At 51.8% G+C, this 17,651-nt stretch overlaps 7 protein-coding genes across 7 annotated transcripts; 4 read left to right on the forward strand and 3 right to left on the reverse strand.

Annotated features, from left to right (window-relative positions):
• Positions 1 to 1,783: 1,783 nt before the first annotated feature.
• Positions 1,784 to 4,105, forward strand: L3040_005510 (uncharacterized protein; the record flags this gene model as incomplete). Its single annotated transcript, XM_007295902.2, has 3 exons — positions 1,784 to 2,189; positions 2,274 to 3,545; positions 3,660 to 4,105. The coding sequence occupies 3 exons, from the start codon at positions 1,784 to 1,786 to the stop codon at positions 4,103 to 4,105; spliced, it is 2,124 nt and encodes a 707-aa protein (XP_007295964.2).
• A 694-nt stretch (positions 4,106 to 4,799) lies between these two features.
• L3040_005511 (uncharacterized protein) lies at positions 4,800 to 5,962 on the reverse strand (the record flags this gene model as incomplete). The annotated part of the gene is made up of 4 exons (XM_007295901.2): positions 4,800 to 5,252; positions 5,359 to 5,519; positions 5,696 to 5,840; positions 5,933 to 5,962. 4 exons carry the CDS (start codon positions 5,960 to 5,962, stop codon positions 4,800 to 4,802), a joined length of 789 nt encoding a protein of 262 aa, XP_007295963.2.
• Positions 5,963 to 6,897: 935 nt separating this feature from the next.
• L3040_005512 (uncharacterized protein) lies at positions 6,898 to 7,936 on the reverse strand (the record flags this gene model as incomplete). Its single annotated transcript, XM_007295900.2, has 4 exons — positions 6,898 to 7,599; positions 7,655 to 7,692; positions 7,743 to 7,763; positions 7,813 to 7,936. The coding sequence occupies 4 exons, from the start codon at positions 7,934 to 7,936 to the stop codon at positions 6,898 to 6,900; spliced, it is 885 nt and encodes a 294-aa protein (XP_007295962.2).
• A 699-nt stretch (positions 7,937 to 8,635) lies between these two features.
• L3040_005513 (uncharacterized protein) lies at positions 8,636 to 9,857 on the forward strand (the record flags this gene model as incomplete). The annotated part of the gene is made up of 4 exons (XM_007295899.1): positions 8,636 to 8,662; positions 8,735 to 9,370; positions 9,432 to 9,657; positions 9,715 to 9,857. 4 exons carry the CDS (start codon positions 8,636 to 8,638, stop codon positions 9,855 to 9,857), a joined length of 1,032 nt encoding a protein of 343 aa, XP_007295961.1.
• Positions 9,858 to 10,303: 446 nt separating this feature from the next.
• L3040_005514 (uncharacterized protein) lies at positions 10,304 to 11,612 on the forward strand (the record flags this gene model as incomplete). The annotated part of the gene is made up of 4 exons (XM_007295898.1): positions 10,304 to 10,328; positions 10,407 to 10,765; positions 10,872 to 11,359; positions 11,474 to 11,612. 4 exons carry the CDS (start codon positions 10,304 to 10,306, stop codon positions 11,610 to 11,612), a joined length of 1,011 nt encoding a protein of 336 aa, XP_007295960.1.
• A 638-nt stretch (positions 11,613 to 12,250) lies between these two features.
• On the reverse strand, positions 12,251 to 14,324 carry L3040_005515 (uncharacterized protein; the record flags this gene model as incomplete). The annotated part of the gene is made up of 5 exons (XM_007295897.1): positions 12,251 to 12,344; positions 12,436 to 13,878; positions 13,929 to 14,019; positions 14,068 to 14,231; positions 14,281 to 14,324. The coding sequence occupies 5 exons, from the start codon at positions 14,322 to 14,324 to the stop codon at positions 12,251 to 12,253; spliced, it is 1,836 nt and encodes a 611-aa protein (XP_007295959.1).
• A 237-nt stretch (positions 14,325 to 14,561) lies between these two features.
• On the forward strand, positions 14,562 to 15,681 carry L3040_005516 (uncharacterized protein; the record flags this gene model as incomplete). Its single annotated transcript, XM_007295896.1, has 3 exons — positions 14,562 to 14,687; positions 14,739 to 14,766; positions 14,834 to 15,681. The coding sequence occupies 3 exons, from the start codon at positions 14,562 to 14,564 to the stop codon at positions 15,679 to 15,681; spliced, it is 1,002 nt and encodes a 333-aa protein (XP_007295958.1).
• Positions 15,682 to 17,651: the final 1,970 nt, after the last annotated feature.

Raw genomic sequence — 17,651 nt, forward strand, 5'->3', positions numbered from 1 at the left:
TGAAAGACAGAAAGAAGTAATATTCACGGCCACGCCCCGTCCGGCCGAACATACGGATTACTACCTAGCGGCCGGGGACTGGATCGTGAGAAAATTCAAGACAAGGTGCGCCTCTTCGGGTGGTGGCGGTGGAGCAAATCTCCCAGCTGCAGCGAGCGATTCGGGAGAAGATTGAACGGTTCCACCGTCCACGTCCCAACCAATATACGTAGGTAGTATACGTAGTACAACGTACAACTAGTAGTACGTACTACTACAATGCCCATCCGTGTTGGACTCCAAAGATCTCTGCAGTGCCAGATGCAACGCGGCAAGGTTAATGCGCCGTTCCTGCGTCGAATCATTTATTCCTACTCGTTCAGCGAGTCAGTCCGTCCTGCACAAGCGGGACGTCCGCAATCTGTGTCGGGGAACGCGTGTCAACAAAGCATCCTCCCTCCCACCTTGAGCAACTTTGGCTTCCGCCCTGGCATACGGAGTACGCGTTTTGATAAGCTTTTCCTTGGCTGGCTGCTTGCTTGCTTCCATAGCAGATTTCATCGCCCTCTTGTGCGCCTCATAACGTGCCTATGATCGAGGGAGCAGCAGGATCACAGAGCGGGGCTGGTATCGTCGCTACGACGTACATACCGGTAGTACATAGTAGAGTCTGGTACCGAAACGGCCAGAAGTATGGCTTTACCTCGTCAATACCAATCTCCATGGCTAAGACCGGAACTGGAAATCCGCAGCTTTGGATTTTAACTTGACTTCTCTTTGGATTGTCTTGTTTCCCAACTTACTAGTACTAGTACAATCGAGCACACGCTCACCTGCACTCCCTCGAATCACGCTTGGGCGCTTCAACCAGTCAGTTACCTGAACAGTTACCTGGCCTTACCAACGTCTTCAGAACGCTCGTTCTCATTTGCAACTCCCCTCGAGAACCCTTCACCATCTTGGGGCTCTTCTTGCATAGTCCGTCTCTCGGCACCCATAGATTTCTAAACCAACAGTCACTCTCCCAGATCTAAGCCACTCATCTTTCTTCGTCATATTGACCCTGGAAGTTTACCCACCTATCATCAGGGTCGCACGAAGCGTTCACTCCGAAATCTTCGTCCGGCTGAGTTCTCCCACCCGCTCTTTACTTCCGACCGATTAATGTTCTGGTCGAAGAGTCTGCAACCAGCCTTCCGCTCTGAACTCGAGTCCAGCCAGCTGCCCTGAGCGTCTGGCTTGCCCGACACAATAATAAGGCAATGGCACAATGATGATCTTCCTCTCCCTCTTCCCAACCGTCTTCTCTCTCTCTTTCTTTTGATTCTTTGACTTATTGATGCGCTGGGCAGGATTATGTTCTCTGGGCATGAGGACTTCTTCCCTTCGACCGACGACCGACTCGCTGTAACCGAGCAAACGCGGGGAAGCGCCAATTGGACGATGCGGTTAGAACAGCATCGAACCTCAATCCTCACGTCCGGCATATTCGCGGTAAGCTCAAGTAGTGAGTGAGCTCTGTTCTGTGGTATGAATTCTCTTCCACTTGTTGAGATGGCAAGATTCCTTTCGTTGTGTTCTACACCTGTATCAACCACAGTTGCTAGTGAAGTCTCGTAACACTCATCTGACCACACCGACTGAACCACGACCACGGAGCTTTGTCAGGTTCAAATAAGTACCACGGAGCTCTGCACTGGAGTGGGATTGGCAAGCTAATGACCCAAGTCCTACTCGACAACATAAAGTAACCCCCCCCCCCCCCCCCCCCCCCCCCCCCCCATAGGAACATCTCAATGCAACAATGCCCAAATCCCCGCCCAGCTCCAAAATGCCCCTCCATCTCCAAGACGAGGTTCAGCGCCGCTCCCTCACAGACCCCGAGTCCTTCTGGGCCGAACAAGCTTCACATCTCTCCTGGCATAGGAAGCCCAGCAAAGCGCTCGCCCGGACTTCCAAATCTCTCAAGTCTGGCACCAAGCACGATCACTGGGAGTGGTTCCCAGATGGCGAGATCTCGAATTGTTATAACTGCGTGGATAGACATGTCGAAGCAGGTAATGGGGATCAGACGGCCATTCTTTGGGATAGTCCTGTGTCAGGGACCAAGACCAAGATCACTTACAAGGAGTTACTGGCGGAAGTGGAAACTTTTGCCGGAGTGCTGAGGGAAGAAGGGGTCAAGAAGGGGGATATTGTCCTGGTTTACAGTGAGTCGGGACCTGCCCAATCTCATTTGGAAGATATCTCAGCTATGTGACTTCGATACCAGACTCGTACTTACATGTGTGCAGTGCCTATGATCCCCGCTGCCTTGGTTGGAATTCTCGCCATTTCTCGCCTAGGGGCCATCCACTCAGTAGTGTTTGGAGGATTCGCCCCAGCGTCTCTGGCCCAGAGAATCGATGCCGCAAAACCAGTTGCCGTACTCACAGCATCCTGTGGTATCGATGGCGCCAAACCACCATTGTCCTACAGACCCTTCATCCAAGAGGCGATCAAGCTCTCGCCCCACAAGCCCTCTAGAACCATCATCTGGCAACGAGACCAGCTACGATGGGATCCGATCGATAAGAATAACGGCGAAAGAAACTGGCAGCGTCTTTCCAAAAGTGCGCGGAACAGGGGAGTGAAAGCTGAGTGTGTGCCCGTCAAGTCCAGTGACGGGGTATACATCATCTACACATCCGGCACAACTGGTCTTCCCAAAGGAGTCGTCCGAGAAGCAGGTGGCCATGCCGTAGGGCTCCATCTCTCCATCAGCTATCTGTTCGGCATCCACGGTCCGGGCGATGTCATGTTTTGTGCCTCGGACATCGGCTGGGTAGTCGGCCACTCTTACATCCTCTACGCACCACTTCTCACCGGAGCTGCCACCGTCCTCTTTGAAGGCAAACCGGTCGGAACACCAAACGCAGGTACCTTCTGGCGCATCATCGAAGAGTACAAGGTCAACACTCTCTTCACCGCGCCGACTGCGCTCCGAGCTATTAGGCGAGACGACCCCGAGAACAAGCTTTTCCAGGAGCTTGGCGACAGGGGCGGCCTCAAAAGCCTCAAGGCCATATTCCTCGCTGGCGAGAGATCCGAGCCGAGCATCGTCACGATGTACCAGGAGCTCCTTAAGGAATACTGTGCCCCCGGCGCCAATGTCATCGACAATTGGTGGTCGTCTGAATCAGGGTCTCCGATATCAGGGATTGCCCTCGTCCCACATGCAGGCAAGGACCGCAAGACGACGAAGCGGGATGTCGCTCCCCTTGGTATCAAGCCTGGTAGTGCCGGCAAAGCCATGCCAGGCTTCGACGTCCGTGTCGTTGACGATTCGGGCAACGAGGTCGCGGAGGGGAGCATGGGGAACATCGTACTCGGCATGCCGCTTGCGCCTACGGGATTCAGAACGCTCTGGCAGGACGAAGAGAGATTCTACAAAGGGTATCTGAAGAGGTTTGAGGGCAAGTGGCTGGACACGGGGGATGCAGGGATGATTGACGAGGAAGGATATATCCACGTCATGTCGAGATCAGACGATCTCATCAATGTCGCTGCTCACCGATTCAGTACTGGTAAGTCACTTTCCCATCACTTTCTCGCCTACCCTTTTTTTTTTTTTTTTTTTTTTTTTTTTTTTTTTTCCTTCTTCTTCTTGTCCTCTCCTCACACAGGTGTATCCCATCCAGGTTCAATCGAGCAAGCCATCTCCTCGCACCCAAGCATAGCCGAGTGCTGCGTCGTCGGCATCCCCGACGCCCTCAAGGGCCACCTCCCCTTCGCCTTCATCACGCTCTCGACGCGGGATCACCCCCCCTCGGCCATCCCCTCGGCCGCCCTCTCGGCCGAGGTGCAGCAGCTCGTGCGCACGCAGATCGGCGCCATCGCCTCGCTGGGCGGCATGATCCAGGGCCAAGGCATGATCCCGAAGACGCGGTCCGGCAAGACGCTGCGGCGGGTGCTGCGGGAGCTGCTCGAGAACGCCGTGCACGGCGACTGGGGGAAGGCGGTGCCCGTCCCGGCCACGGTCGAGGACGTCGGCGCGCTGGCTGTGGCGAGGGCGAAGATCGAGGAGTATTTCGTGGAGAGGGGAGGGGCTGTGCATCGCCCTACCGAGGCGCGAGCCAAGCTGTGATGAATGCATGAATGTATGAATGAATGAATGTATGAATGAAAGAATGAAATAACCAATAACTAAATAAACAAACCAACAAAACCAGCCTCTCGAAGCAGATCTCCTGAGCCCAAACCTTCAAGATGGCGCTTCACCCAGCTCAGCCCAGCCCACCCCCAGCCCATCCCTAACCAGCAAAAGACACGCAGAAGGCAAGCCCTCTTCCTAAAAACCCCCAAGAAAACCCAAACCTACTTCTTTATATTCCTTTTTCTTTTCCTTTTCCTTTTCTTTTTCATTCGTAGGTAGGTAGGTGGGTAGGTGGGTGGGTATATACCGTGGGTATTATTTCGTTTATATATATGTATGTATATACATACATACATATATATATGAAGGGTTTGGAACTTGAGTAGCGCGTGATTGCGAGAGAGAATAGAGGGGTGATTGGGAGATGGGATTGGGACTTGGGATTGGGACTTGGGACTTGAGAGATGGGAGATGGGAGATGGGAGATGAAAAGAGGGAAGTAATCGTAAGTGGAGAGAGAGAGAGAGAGGCGTGGCCATCTGTCTACTCACCTCTTATCCATGCACAGCTTCCAACGGGGGATTCGAATAAACTTCCTCGCACTTCATACATGTACTTACATTGGCCTGTCTGCATATGATACACCCCCCTTTCCCCCCCCAGCCCAGCCCCCCTCCACCCTCCCCTATAGCTTACTCCCTACCAAACTCCCCCCATCTAACGCAATCGTCGCCCCATTAACAAACGCGCCCGCCCTCCCACTAAGAAAGAGACACGTCCCCGCGACATCCTCCTTACTCCCGATCCTCCCGAGCGGGATCCCCTCCTTGATAGCCTCCCCGAACGTCTCGAGCGTCGCCTTCATCATCTTACTCTGAAAGGGCCCGCACGCGATCGTGTTGCTCGTGATGTTCCGCTTGCCGAGGTGGTTGGCCAGCACGCGCGACAGCTGGTGCAGGCCGGCCTTGGAGGCCGAGTAGGAGAAGGTCTCGAGCGAGGGGACACGCAGCCCGTCGACCGAGCCGATGTTGATGATGCGGGAGGGCGAGCTGGGCGTCTGCGCCGCTTCCAGGAGGGGTGTCAGGAGCTGCGTGAGGGTGAAGACGCGGGTGAGGTTTAAGGTGAGGACGCGGGTCCACTGCCCAGACAGTGAGTGTCGATTAGCTAGCTGCCCTTGGATCGTTTGGGGGGATACGAGAGAGGGATGGGGAAGAGGGAGAGAGCGAAAAACGGGGGAATCGTACAGCGGCTTCTGGGAACGTGTCATATGATTCGCCCCAGTTACTCCCCGAGTTGTTCACCAGTACATCCAGTTTCGTCTCCCGCTTCTTCAGCTCCTCAACCATGCGCTTGCAATCCTCCACTTTGTAAAAGTCGGCCGGGATGGAGTGTGCTGAGCCCTTGCCTACACCCTTATATCAACATCGAGTCCAGCTTTAAGTCGAATTATAATTCACTTCAATCGTGAATCCAATCCTAGTACTCATCTCATATCTCAAGACCCGTGCACTGAATGAACAGCTGGAGGGTAACAAGGAGTGGAGTGGAGTGTTCACAGCGATGGAGGTAAGAGATCCATACCCAACGCATTCAACTCCTTGCAAGCCTCCTCGCACGCCTTGCTGTCCCTCGATGAAATATACACCTTCGCGCCATTAACGACATATCCCTCCGAGATCATACGGCCAATGCCTTTCGCACCGCCGGTAACGAGGACGACTTTGTCCTGGGGTCGTAGCTTGTCAGTACTTGCTTCCTCCATTTTCCATGTTGAAGCGAAAGCATTGGCTTTGCAAATTTTATTCACAGGGGACATGCCTTGACATCGAAAAGAGTAGCAGAGTCCATGATGAGAGATTTCGTAGGGATTTGGAGAAGAGATACTGAAGCTTGTTAGAGTAGTAGAGGCTGTAGAGGCTGAGTGAAGTGGTGAGAATCCGGGGTACATAATGATGCCTCGGCTCGGCAAATCGCGGTGTTTGGACCACGATGATTGGCCTCAAAGAAACTCGGAAGTACCCGCATTCAAATCGCTGCTTGTACAGTACAGTAGGTAGGTACATGAGGGAGGGGTAAGAAAGAGCGGCCCAGGTGATTATCCCTCCTCGAGCTCTTACGGATCGAGCCCTTGGAAAGCCATTGCTGAATGGCTTATGCCAATCGTGAGAGATTCGGCCTCAACCAAAATTCTGCTTTCAGCAATCACTACAATCCGGCAAGGGTAGTTCGCAGCCCTAACATGTGTCGGGGCCTTTTTGTACCATTTTGAGCTATACCTTTTATCCTTGGGCATAGTTACTCTATTGTAATCTCGCTCCAACATGGTGCCCTTCGAATGCGTTCCTTACTACAGTATACGACGGCGGAAAAGATACTCTCGCTTTAAGCTTTCGAAGCTTTTACGTGCTTCGTGCGCATCTTGCTCTCTTGGCGAAGAGATGAACGCTGCCGTTTAAAAGACAAGCAATATCTTTCGCTCAGCGCAGCATACAAGATAAAGACTTGTACTATATAAAATCAGTAGTTCAAGGCAGGGCTTGCAAGCCGATCCTTGTAATTGACTGACGATTGGATCAAGACCCTTATAATCTTGACCGTGTGACTTCCAAGTCTGCTCCGGTTATGATGAGAATCATAGCTTTAACATTAGTATAGTAGAGGAGGAATGGGTTATTGACTATCCATCCCATGACAAATAGTTAGTTGATCACAAAAAGTGACACGAGGGAATGGCGTCGACAATATGTGTTGCTTCATGGATTTTTCGGAATAAAGCTCTGACCCTAGCTCTCCGATGACCGCGCTGCCGCGTCTACGACGTTCTGAAGCAACATAGCAACTGTCATGGGTCCAACCCCACCCGGAACGGGAGTGATATACGAGGCCACTTCTGAGGCGGATGCAAAATCCACATCGCCAACGAGTCTCTGACCCGATTTCTTCGTCTCGTCAGGGATGAAGTTGGTTCCGACGTCAATAACCACGACTCCTTGCTTCAACCACTCCCCCTTGACAAAGTTCGCCTTACCAGTGGCTGTCACCAAAATGTCCGCATTCTTGACATGCTCCTCAAGGCCAACCGTTCGGGAGTGGCAGACGGTGACAGTGGCATCGGCATTCTTGAAAAGATAGCTGACGGGGCTTCCCACAATATTGCTACGTCCCAAGACAACAGCGTTCTTTCCTGTGAGGTCGATGTCGGCCGCATCGAGCAGAGCCATCACACCTCTGGCGGTACACGGTATGAATAGAGGCCGCCCTCCCCGCTTGGCTAGCTCCCCGATATTTCTCGCTCCAAATCCATCAACGTCCTTCTCGTCTGCTACAGCCGAGGTAACAGCATATTCGGAAATGTGTGCGGGCACTGGTAGTTGGACCAGGATTCCATGGACTGTAGTGTCGTGGTTGAGACGAGTGATTTCCTTGAGCAATTCGACTTCAGAGATAGTCTCGGGATACTGGAGGAGTTCGCAGTCGATGCTGGCCTATTCCAAAGTATGAGTCAGGCAGTATGACTGGTGTGTATGGCAATTTGCCTACCTGCTCAGCAGCCTTTAGTTTCGCGCGAACATAGGTAGCTAGACGTGTTAGTTCAGGGCTCATAGAAGGTCAATGCGCATGTACTAACAAGAGTCTGAACGATCTCCGACTGGACTTTGGTCAGCGTTGGCGTCCATCAGTGGTGGGCGCATCTCTACCTTGGATAATCTTGAGAGAGGGCTTGTACTGAGGGTTGACCTTCTGGGTCGCCTCAATCTCGGCATGGATCCTCTCACGGATGCTGTTCGCTATGGCAGTGCCATCAATCTTGGTAGCCGTCATAGCGAGTCTAGTACTGGAGAACAATCTATGTTGAGATGTGCGGCGGTGAGGTGAAGGAGGGAGAGGGAGAGGGAGAGATGAGGATTGACGAAGATGACCGAGACGTTGACCCCGCGATTTTACGGTGTTCCCCGACGAGGCTGAACGGTCACCGGACTGGGACTGGGGCGGGGACTGGGACGGGGACGGGGACGGGGACTGGGACTGTTGTTGGCCTCGCAGTACCAGCCTTGGGTCCAAAGGTGGCCAAGGTAGACGAATTGAAGCAGGAGCAGTTGCCGTAGCTGCTGCTATGGCTTTCGTTTGGAAGGTCAGCGCTTCACAGCTGCTGCGCCGGAACATGGACATGTCGGGCCTGTAAAACTTGCGACCGAAGACAATATGACTCGATTCAAATAAAAAAAGTGACTGTAAAAAGTGCAGAGAATGACTCAATTAAGGGTGCATTTATTCCCCCATATGGTCTTCTCTTTCATCCGTCCAAGGTGAGTCACTTGTAGCGGCGACCCCTCCTCTACCCCCCGAGTCCGATCCTTACTTACAAGACCAGACCAGTCCTGATTGGCTGCCTCAACCACACACAATTCTTTTGAGGCTAACATCGCATCGCATCGCGAACTCTTATAAGAAAAGAGAGCTGCCCCTCCCTCCAACATTCAAATTCCAGGGAGAGATAGCTTACTTATCGAACCGCCCAATATGAGACCCATTCTACTACAAGGACATGTGAGCCGCATCCCAAAGTCACCACCCTCTACTGCTTGTATGCTCTTCTAATCTGAACCTTCCCCACTACAGGAGCGGGCTCTCACCCAAATCAGATATAACAGAGACGGCGATATCATCTTCTCGACCGCGAAGGATCAGCACATCTGCGCCTGGTTTTCCCACAATGGAGAGCGTCTCGGAACGTACCACGGCCACCAAGGAGCCATCTGGACCGTCGACTGCGACCCGACAAGCACCGTGATCGCCAGTGGCGCCGCGGATAACACGGTGAGGCTATGGGATATCAGAACGAGCAAGTGTCTCAAAACATGGAACTTTAATACCGCCATCAAGAGGGTCGAGTTCAACGAGGATGGTTCAAAACTGCTGGCCGTCACCGAAGAGCGCATGGGTCACCTGGGCACGATCGTCGTTCTGGATATCAAGCTTGATGTCGAGGCTGAGCAGTCGGATGAGAAGTCCCTGGTAATCACCTGCGACGAGAGCAAGGCTACGGTGGCAGGATGGAGCTACATGTCCAAGTACATCATTGCAGGCCACTGGGATGGATCTGTGTCGCAGTACGACGCGAAGTCCGGGGAACAACTGTTCAACAGTCAAGTGCACGCCCTTGCGCAGGGCGAAGAAGATACCCATGTGACTGATCTCCAATGGTCTTCCGATCGCACCTACTGCATCACCGCGTCGAAGGACAAGACGGCGAAGGTAAGCAGGCACTTACACTCACGGTTCTGGGGCTTTGACTTGTCGCTCACACATTCCACAGCTCATTAATGCATCTGACCTCGAAGTCATGAAGACCTACGCCACCGACACTCCCTTGAACAGTGCTGCCATGACCCCCAACAAGGAATTTGTTATACTCGGGGGTGGACAAGACGCTATGAATGTCACACAAACCAGCTCGAGACAGGGTAAATTTGAAGCCAGATTCTACCACAAGATCTTTGAGGAGGAGATTGGCAGAGTCCGTGGGCACTTTGGACCCTTGAGTATGTTAACAACCCACTTCATATCCTGCCAGAATATTGCTAACAAGGAGGTTCCAGACACTGTTGCAGCTGATCCAACCGGAAGGGGATATGCCAGTGGAAGTGAGGATGGCTACGTTCGAGTTCACCATTTCGACAAAGGCTACTTCGACTTTACATTCGAGGTCGAGAGACAAGCTAAGGCAGCTGGGCAGCTGTGAAGGGCGCGGGGGTAATGACTTCACGGAAGGTTGCATTTACAGGCGTTTCGGGATCAGTATTGGCACCAAAAGGCTTGTAAAATTGTTACCAGATTAGACTTCCTCTGCGCAAGGGTAATTGTCTGAAATCAGCTGCGGTAGCTCGGGCGATGTTTCCGTTTTCAAGAGTAAACGTTGTTCGTGGCCTAGCTTTCACATCTCCTTATTTTGTCCGAATGTGGCTGGCTTATAAAGCAATTATTCTACCCCGCTGTCGTCATCGTCTCGACCCCTCCATTGGGCAGCTCAAAGGTAGCTAGACACTCCCCTCCTCCAGTCTGAAGTCTCCCCAATTCCTATTTGACTCTGGACTATTCGAGCACTCTTTACAATTTCTATCGAATATAATATAACTAAACTCATCATCAAAGCAACTCCTCTCGCAACGTCCGACCACCACAACAACAATGGCCACAAAAATGCGAGCCGTAGGTCTGTCACTCCCTCCCTCTTCCAAAATCACAACCTCCCTAAACCAAAATGTCACAAACTAACCCCCATCCACCGCAGACATCACAAACAAAACCGGCCCCGCAACCTCCCTCCACATTGCCTCGATCCCCAAGCCGACAGCCAGTCGGGGCGAAGCGATCGTGAAGATCAAAGCCTTCGGCCTCAACCGCATGGACCTGCTACAGCGCGAGGGCAAGTACCCGCTGCCGCCGCAGGCGGGGCCCATCCTCGGCGTCGAGTTCAGCGGCACGGTGGAGAGCCTGGCTGAGGGCTGCAAGGACGGCTTCAAGGTTGGGGACGAGGTGTTTGGCCTGGCGTATGGGGGCGCGTATGCGGAGTTCATCGCTGTGAATACGCATATGCTGCTGCATAAGCCGGTGCATTTGAGTTGGGAGAAGGCGGCAGGGGTCCCAGAGGTAGGTCGCGCCTCTTTTGGCCGTGGGTGGTGTTGGTGTTGAGATGGAATCGATGTTCAGACGGACTCGAGGATAAGATGTACTTGATGTTGACGGAGCATACCAGACGTGGATCACAGCCACCCAAGCGATGTATCTGGTCGGCGAATTCACAAAGGGCAAATCAATCCTCTGGCATGCTGGCGCTTCCTCTGTCTCCATCGCCGGGATTCAGCTCTCCAAGGTCGGCGGCGCGTCCGCCATCTACGTAACGGCCGGCTCGCAAGACAAAATCGATTTCTGCGTCAAGGAGCTCGGCGCTACAGCTGGCTTTAACTACAAGACGGAAAACTGGTCTGAGGAGATCTTGAAGGCGACAGACGGCAAGGGGGTGGATGTCGTGATTGACTTTGTGGGCCAGAATTACTTCCAGGGAAACTTGGATGTCACGGCCAAAGATGCACATATTGTGCACCTGGGGGCGATGAGTGGGACGAAGTTGCCAGCGGGCGTGGACATTGGAGCCTTTATCAGGAAGAGGATCAGATTTGAAGGCAGCAGTCTGAGGAGCCGGGATGCTGAGTACCAGGGCAAGCTGAGGGATAAACTGGAAGAGTGCGTTTCCCTCTCTCTGCCCAACAGTGTCAAATCCTGGAAATTCCGGAAATTTGGCAAACACTAAAGCACATAAAAAGATGCAAGAAGGCTTTTTACTAATCAATCTCGCAGGTACATGTCCAAGTTCGAAGACGGTACCTTCAAGATCTTCATCGACAGAGTCTTCCCCTGGGAGCAGGTTGTCGAAGCGCATCAGCTCATGGAGAAGAACACGACGAAAGGAAAGATTATCTGCACGATATCTTCTTGACTGGAGAAATTTTGTCGGGGCCAGCAGGCTGTGGAAATCTTGATGAAAAAGCAAGCCTACTCTACTTGATATTTGCTATTAATCTATCTATCTGAAGCGTAAATGTTTTGCTTGTACCTAGCTAGCTACCTGTCCTCGCTTATGAAAAAGGGGAGATACAAAAACAATAACAGCTCTTCGAATTCGAGAAAAGAAAATAACAAGGAATCTATATGTAACTCAGCTTCCACTCGATGGTTATTACTTCACCCAGTCTTTTTGAGAAGGGGGGGGGGGGGGGAGGCAGAGGGGAAGTCATGAGCCATCTATACTTAATCATAGCGGACTCGGTGGAAACGCAGTGACCGTGAGATGCATAATATACAAGCAGAATCGGGTGGAAAAAAAAAAGGACTTCATTTGCTTATCTACTGCCGTAAAAAAAGAACACAACGGAGCCATAACGCCGTATCATTTATGCCCACCAGATATTTCATCGTCCCTCCGTTCATCGTCCCTCCGTAATCTACGTGCAAGAAGAATCTGAGCCCCGTCGGTTCGTTCATGCATATGACATGACACTGCCATTGGATTGGTCCATCCCCAAGAAAAACACAATGAAAGACTCCCCGGACAGCTACTACCTACTACCTACCCACCTAATCAATGTTGTACAACTTGATGAGATCTGCGAGCTTCTTCGCCTCCTGAACAAAGTTGACGGGCGAGGCATTCATGACTTGGTAGCGGACTCTGCATCAAGGATTGATTAGCATTAGCTATTTCGGCCCGTACGTCAAATTTTCGATGGGGAAAAAAAATCATTTGACGAGAACGTAAGTACCTTGTTTGGTCTTGGAAGTTGTCCATCTTCGCTCTGCACTTGAAGATGTAAGTCGTGCAATTTGAAGTCTCGAATGCCTTCTCCATGGCCGCCGTGTCATTCTCCCTCAGCTCCATGAGTTGGTCACCACTATGACCCATGACCAGACGTCCGACATCGTCGAAGCAGTTCAGCCACAGCTGGCCCGTGTAGTCGTTCACGTTCAATGACATGATGTATCGATACTCGGGCTTTGGGTGGCTGACGTTGCACTTCTCGCACTGCCAACTGCCGTCGCCCATGTCGATAACCTTCTTGTTGCAACCATCGTTTAAGCATGCGGGATAGGCAAAGTTATCTTGCTTGATATAGACGATAGTGGCCTTGACGGAAAAGTAATCCGGTTGCTCAGACATGCCCAGGTTTTCCTCTCGGACTTGCGCAATTGTCTTTAAGGGATCACTTCGACCCCCGGCAGCTCCCGCGCCAGACATGTTCTGGTGCGACTGGAAGGTGTTCATTCGTCCCTGGGAGTCGTACCACCCCCTAAGCTTGTGAGCCTCTGAGATATCGGGGTTGATAGCCATGGTCCCGGAAGACAGCAAGCTCAAACTTCGACCACCAAAATCCGAGACTTTGGCGCCCTTGAAAGCGATGATCGATTCGGGTATCGCATCGAAGGAGACCGCAGACTTTCCCCAAATTGTCAGTCTAACAGAAAAATCACTCTCATCGACAAGAGTGAGTTCACGCTTGTCGAAAGGCTTTTGTGTGGTCTTCGACACGATCTGGTTGACATCCGCTACCTCTTTCAAAACCCCAATAATGTCGATCATGGAGTCTTTCTCGATATTCTGAAGCTCTCCGATGCCGGTGAAGTTGTACCGGATTTGAGGGACGTCAGCTTGATCTTCCGCCTTCTCTACGACCGTGTCTCTCTCGAATGTGAGCTCGTAGTCGTTTGAGAGATTAGAGAACTGCTTCTTTGCAAGTTGGACTTTGCACGGACTCGAAATGTAATAGACCGCGCCTTCTTGGAATAGCTCGTATAACTGGTCACATTGGTCGTTGAAACCTGTTGCCTTGATCTCGCCAGTTTCATCGAGAAGATTAACGCTGAACAGCTTTCCCTCACTGCTCGGCTTGTGCCATGTTTTGATGTCAGATTTCTGAGTCACACGAGCTTTGATAGTCCACTTATGAGCATATGGCGACAAGCCTTCGATGGGGTATATGGTAGCATGCGACGCGGAACTCGACGGTCCAGTCCGGGAAGGAAGTGCTCGTTCTTGCTTGATGGGAGCGGATGCCTTGGGCTGGTTTCCGTAAAAGCCGTTGCCAGCAATTGTCGTATTCGCAGGCTTGACATCTGGCTCTTCTTTTACAGTAAGAGCAACGGGGTCTCCGATCTTTTCCATCTCTCCCAAGCTTTCGATAACCTCGAGGTCCAAGATAATCAGAATTCTTCCCTGGTCAGTCACAGACTAGAAAAGCTGGACCGCGTGTTTACGAACCTCTTGCCTTTGACGGCATTTGCCTGGTACTGCTTGAGTCTGACGATAGAACCCTTCTTCAGCTTTCCCTCGTGCACAACATGGTTTGCCTCTGGAAGGCCATTAGTGACGGGCGTTCAACAATGCCTTTGGGACGTACGAGTGGCGAGCATGCTCTGCACAAAATTATCGACATCGCTCAGTACGAGACGATAACGATCCGCCGCGCCTTCGCCGGAGGATGCAAGAGTCTTGATCTGTACACATTGGCATACCGGAACCGGGTATTGCTCCTGGAGGGCGATGGGGTCGTTGAAAATAGCACTACGATGGTTAGCAAGGTCGAAAGCTTGAGGAGAGGATATATTATTACTCCAGAGCACCTCGAGTGATATGCTTTTGCGCTTCTTCGGCCATTTTTAATGTTGCGATTTTGTCGATGTTTGTTGGCAGGAATTCTTTTTGACGCGGTATGCCTTTCGTCGACGCGTTCTCGAAGGTCAAGGCGTGTAGAGTGGCTCGCTTCGCTGCTCAAACAATCAACCCCACCTCGAGCCCCAGTCCCACCCCACAGCCTCCCTACCTTACCTTTGCGATACGAGCTTCTTGCGACCAACAACTTCTCCAAAGTCAAACCACCATCTTCGAGCGACCATGTCTGACCCAGAGCTTGCGACAAAGGCACCAGAGAGTGATGCGGCCGAGGCATCTACGGCCAGCGCCAGCATTGTCCCCGGAGACACTCCCGCGCAAACCGGTGCATCGATGGGCGGCCTTGGGGTAAGATGAGACTTACGCAAAAGATAGCCGCAGCGCTGACTTTTTTACCAGGAACACTGTGTAAAGGACAGACCTACTCGTCAGTATTTTCAGAACTTCTTGCACGTAATGCGCCCAGCAAGACAGCATGTGCTGACTTGGAACAGCTTCGGGAGCAGGGCCAAGCGGGGAAATGTCACAGCTGGGTGGGATCGATGTCTATATCTCGAAGCCTGCCGACTATCCTCATGCGCCCTCGAAGCTTTTACTATTCCTGACGGGTGCTACGGGTCTCCATTCCCAGAACAATCAGATCCAAGCGGACAGATACGCCAAAGAAGGCTTTCTCGTCGTCCTACCAGATATGTTTTCCGATGATCCGCTGCCAGGCTCTGCTACATACGAAGAAGACAAGGATCCTTCAATCATCGAGCAAATCAAGATGCGGGCTGCGGAGACTGCGAAATCGTTCCTGATCGATATGTGGCTGGCACGCCAAACACCAGAAAAGGTCCTTCCGATCATCCAAAAAGTTATCGAGGCAGCGAAGGATGAGTTCGCAGATGCCGTTGCAAGTGGCGGAGGGATCTATTCAGTTGGTTACTGCTTTGGTGGAAGGATGACACTGCTCTTGGCCGGTGAGAAACCCGATAGCGCCCCATGGATCCAACAAGCGAAAGACGAAGAGGCTGGTGCTGGCGCTGGCGCTGTCAACAAGGGACCGTATATCAAAGCCGGAGCAATTGCCCATGCGACCTTGGTTACTAGAGAGGATTTCGAAGGAACTAAGTCACCACTGGCATTCATCTGTGTTGAGAACGACCAGCTCTTTGCCGATGAGATCAAGGAGCATGGCGAGAAGTACTTGAAGGAGAACAACATCGAAAACGAGTTCAAAACGTATTCCGGTGTTCCTCATGGATTTGGGGTGGTTGGAGAATACGAAGACGCGAAGATCAAGGTTGCTCAGGCCGAAGCTTTCGATCAAATGCTGGCTTGGCTGCAATCGCACTGATCGGAATGTGTCTTTTGGCGTTACGGCATTTTATCACGGGCGACGAATGGATGATTGTAAAATCTTTACCTACGGGAATACAAGATTTTTGGACCCTTAGTGCAGCACTTGGGCAGTCGAGGGATGCTGAATTTACCAGCTGGCCAAGTACTGGAACATGTTACGTGTCTGTCCTGTCTAATATGTCCAATACCCTATCAGCATTGTGGGTGGCAATGGCATGTAGATCCTTAGTCTGATGTCTTGCATCTCACCTCTTCAAAGTTAACAGAAGCGAGGGGCTGATCTATGCAAAAGGCCACCAAAGCATAACCTCACATGTATTCATTCCCCTTTTCCACCAACCCTCAAACAATCAGAGTCTTGCCTTCCCTATCTGACAATCAAGGGTACATACAGACCAAGCCCAATCGTACTTCTATCACGAACCGATTCCCAGCCCAGGTTTCTGTCCAGACACGTCAAACCTCCAAACTTGTCGCAGACCCCTTCCCGGGCCAAAGAAAATGGGAGAATTGTCGGCTACTTCTGCGTTTCTTTGTTTTGCTCTCTTTCGTAACTCGCTTCTCCACCTATTTTCGGAATTATCATCAGATAAATTTTCATCAAAGGTTGTCCCGTTCATCTCAAATTGATAGAAAAGAATTGGTGCTCCAGTGAGCCGGCCAAAAAGCAAAAGCAGAAGCCCTGGTCCGAGCTGCTCACACGGCTTGCGGTTCCGAAGCCGCTACTCGTGGGCGGCTTGAACGTGATGATGGTGATGATGATGATGATGATAATGGTGGGTGTCGAGACCAGGCGAGGCCTATCGCTATCGGGAAGTGGTTTGCTTCTTCTTCTTCTTCTTCTTCTTCTTTCTTGCCTAAGTCCGTCCCGTCCAAAAAAATCCTTTTCTTGACTTTGATCCTTGATGTATGCGCGCCCGCGCGTGTGTGTGTGGGCTGTGATGTGTTCTAGTTCTGGGGGTGAGGGTTTCTCGTTTTGGAGAGAGAGAGAGAGAGAGAGAGAGAGAGAGAGAGAGAGAGATGTTTTTCTCATGAAATTTTCGGTAGCCTCTCTCTCGTCTTCGCAGTCGGCTGGCGGGAGCAAGCTGGACCCTAAGCCCAAGATGTGGGATATGGATGTACCAAGCAAGCAAGCAGGACCCTTCCAGTGATAGTTAGTTTGCGCTCCCCAACCTCGTCTGGGCCCGTCTCTGCTCTGCTCTGCTCTACTCTGCTCTACTCTGCTCTCTACTCTTCAAGTCAAGAGAAGTTTTCGCGCCCAACTCAACTCGGGGACTTTCCATTCCTCTACACTATCTATCCGCGGCCTTGGACAATTCCTCGCGAGCTGGATATGGTGTGAGGGAGCGGCTTGGTTGGGGTCGTGGTAGAGTAGTAGTCGTAGTCACGGCCATCTCTCTCTCTCTCTACTATCTACTCTGGGTAGCGGCGAGCAGCAGCGGCAGCAGCTCGCTCGCTCACTCACTCACTCATACACGCAACATATTCTGAGCGACTGCGACAAGCAAGAAGGAAACCCCTTCATGTTCATTGGTTCACATCCTCTTTCTCGAGAGCTCAGCGACAAATCCTCTTCTCGTCCTCTTTTTTCCCTTTTTTTTCCCTCTTAATTTTTTCTCTTTTTTTGGCCCAGAGCGGGCAATGGATGACTGGACTGCCCACCCGACCCAACAACCATTTCTCAAAAGACTCCAAAACGGATACTGGCGTATATAAGACTGGCTTATATAAGTATACACTTCCTTCCACGTCTTCGTTTCCCTCATCTACTTATCATCTGTTGATGTCAATGTCAACACCCTCTATCGTAATGCCTGTGTGTGTGTCTATATACCAAAGCCGAGACTAGCACCATTGCTCTCAGCGCATAGCTTCCTCAACACCATCTCAGCCAGCAGCTTCTATCTCTCCTCCGCCCCCACCAGCCCCTCCTCGCATCCCACATCCCCCATGACGCCGTCACCA

The sequence above is a fragment of the Drepanopeziza brunnea genome, assembly GCF_022702325.1.
Source record: "Drepanopeziza brunnea f. sp. 'multigermtubi' strain 214-2 chromosome Unknown ctg9, whole genome shotgun sequence".
Lineage (NCBI taxonomy): Eukaryota > Fungi > Ascomycota > Leotiomycetes > Helotiales > Drepanopezizaceae > Drepanopeziza > Drepanopeziza brunnea.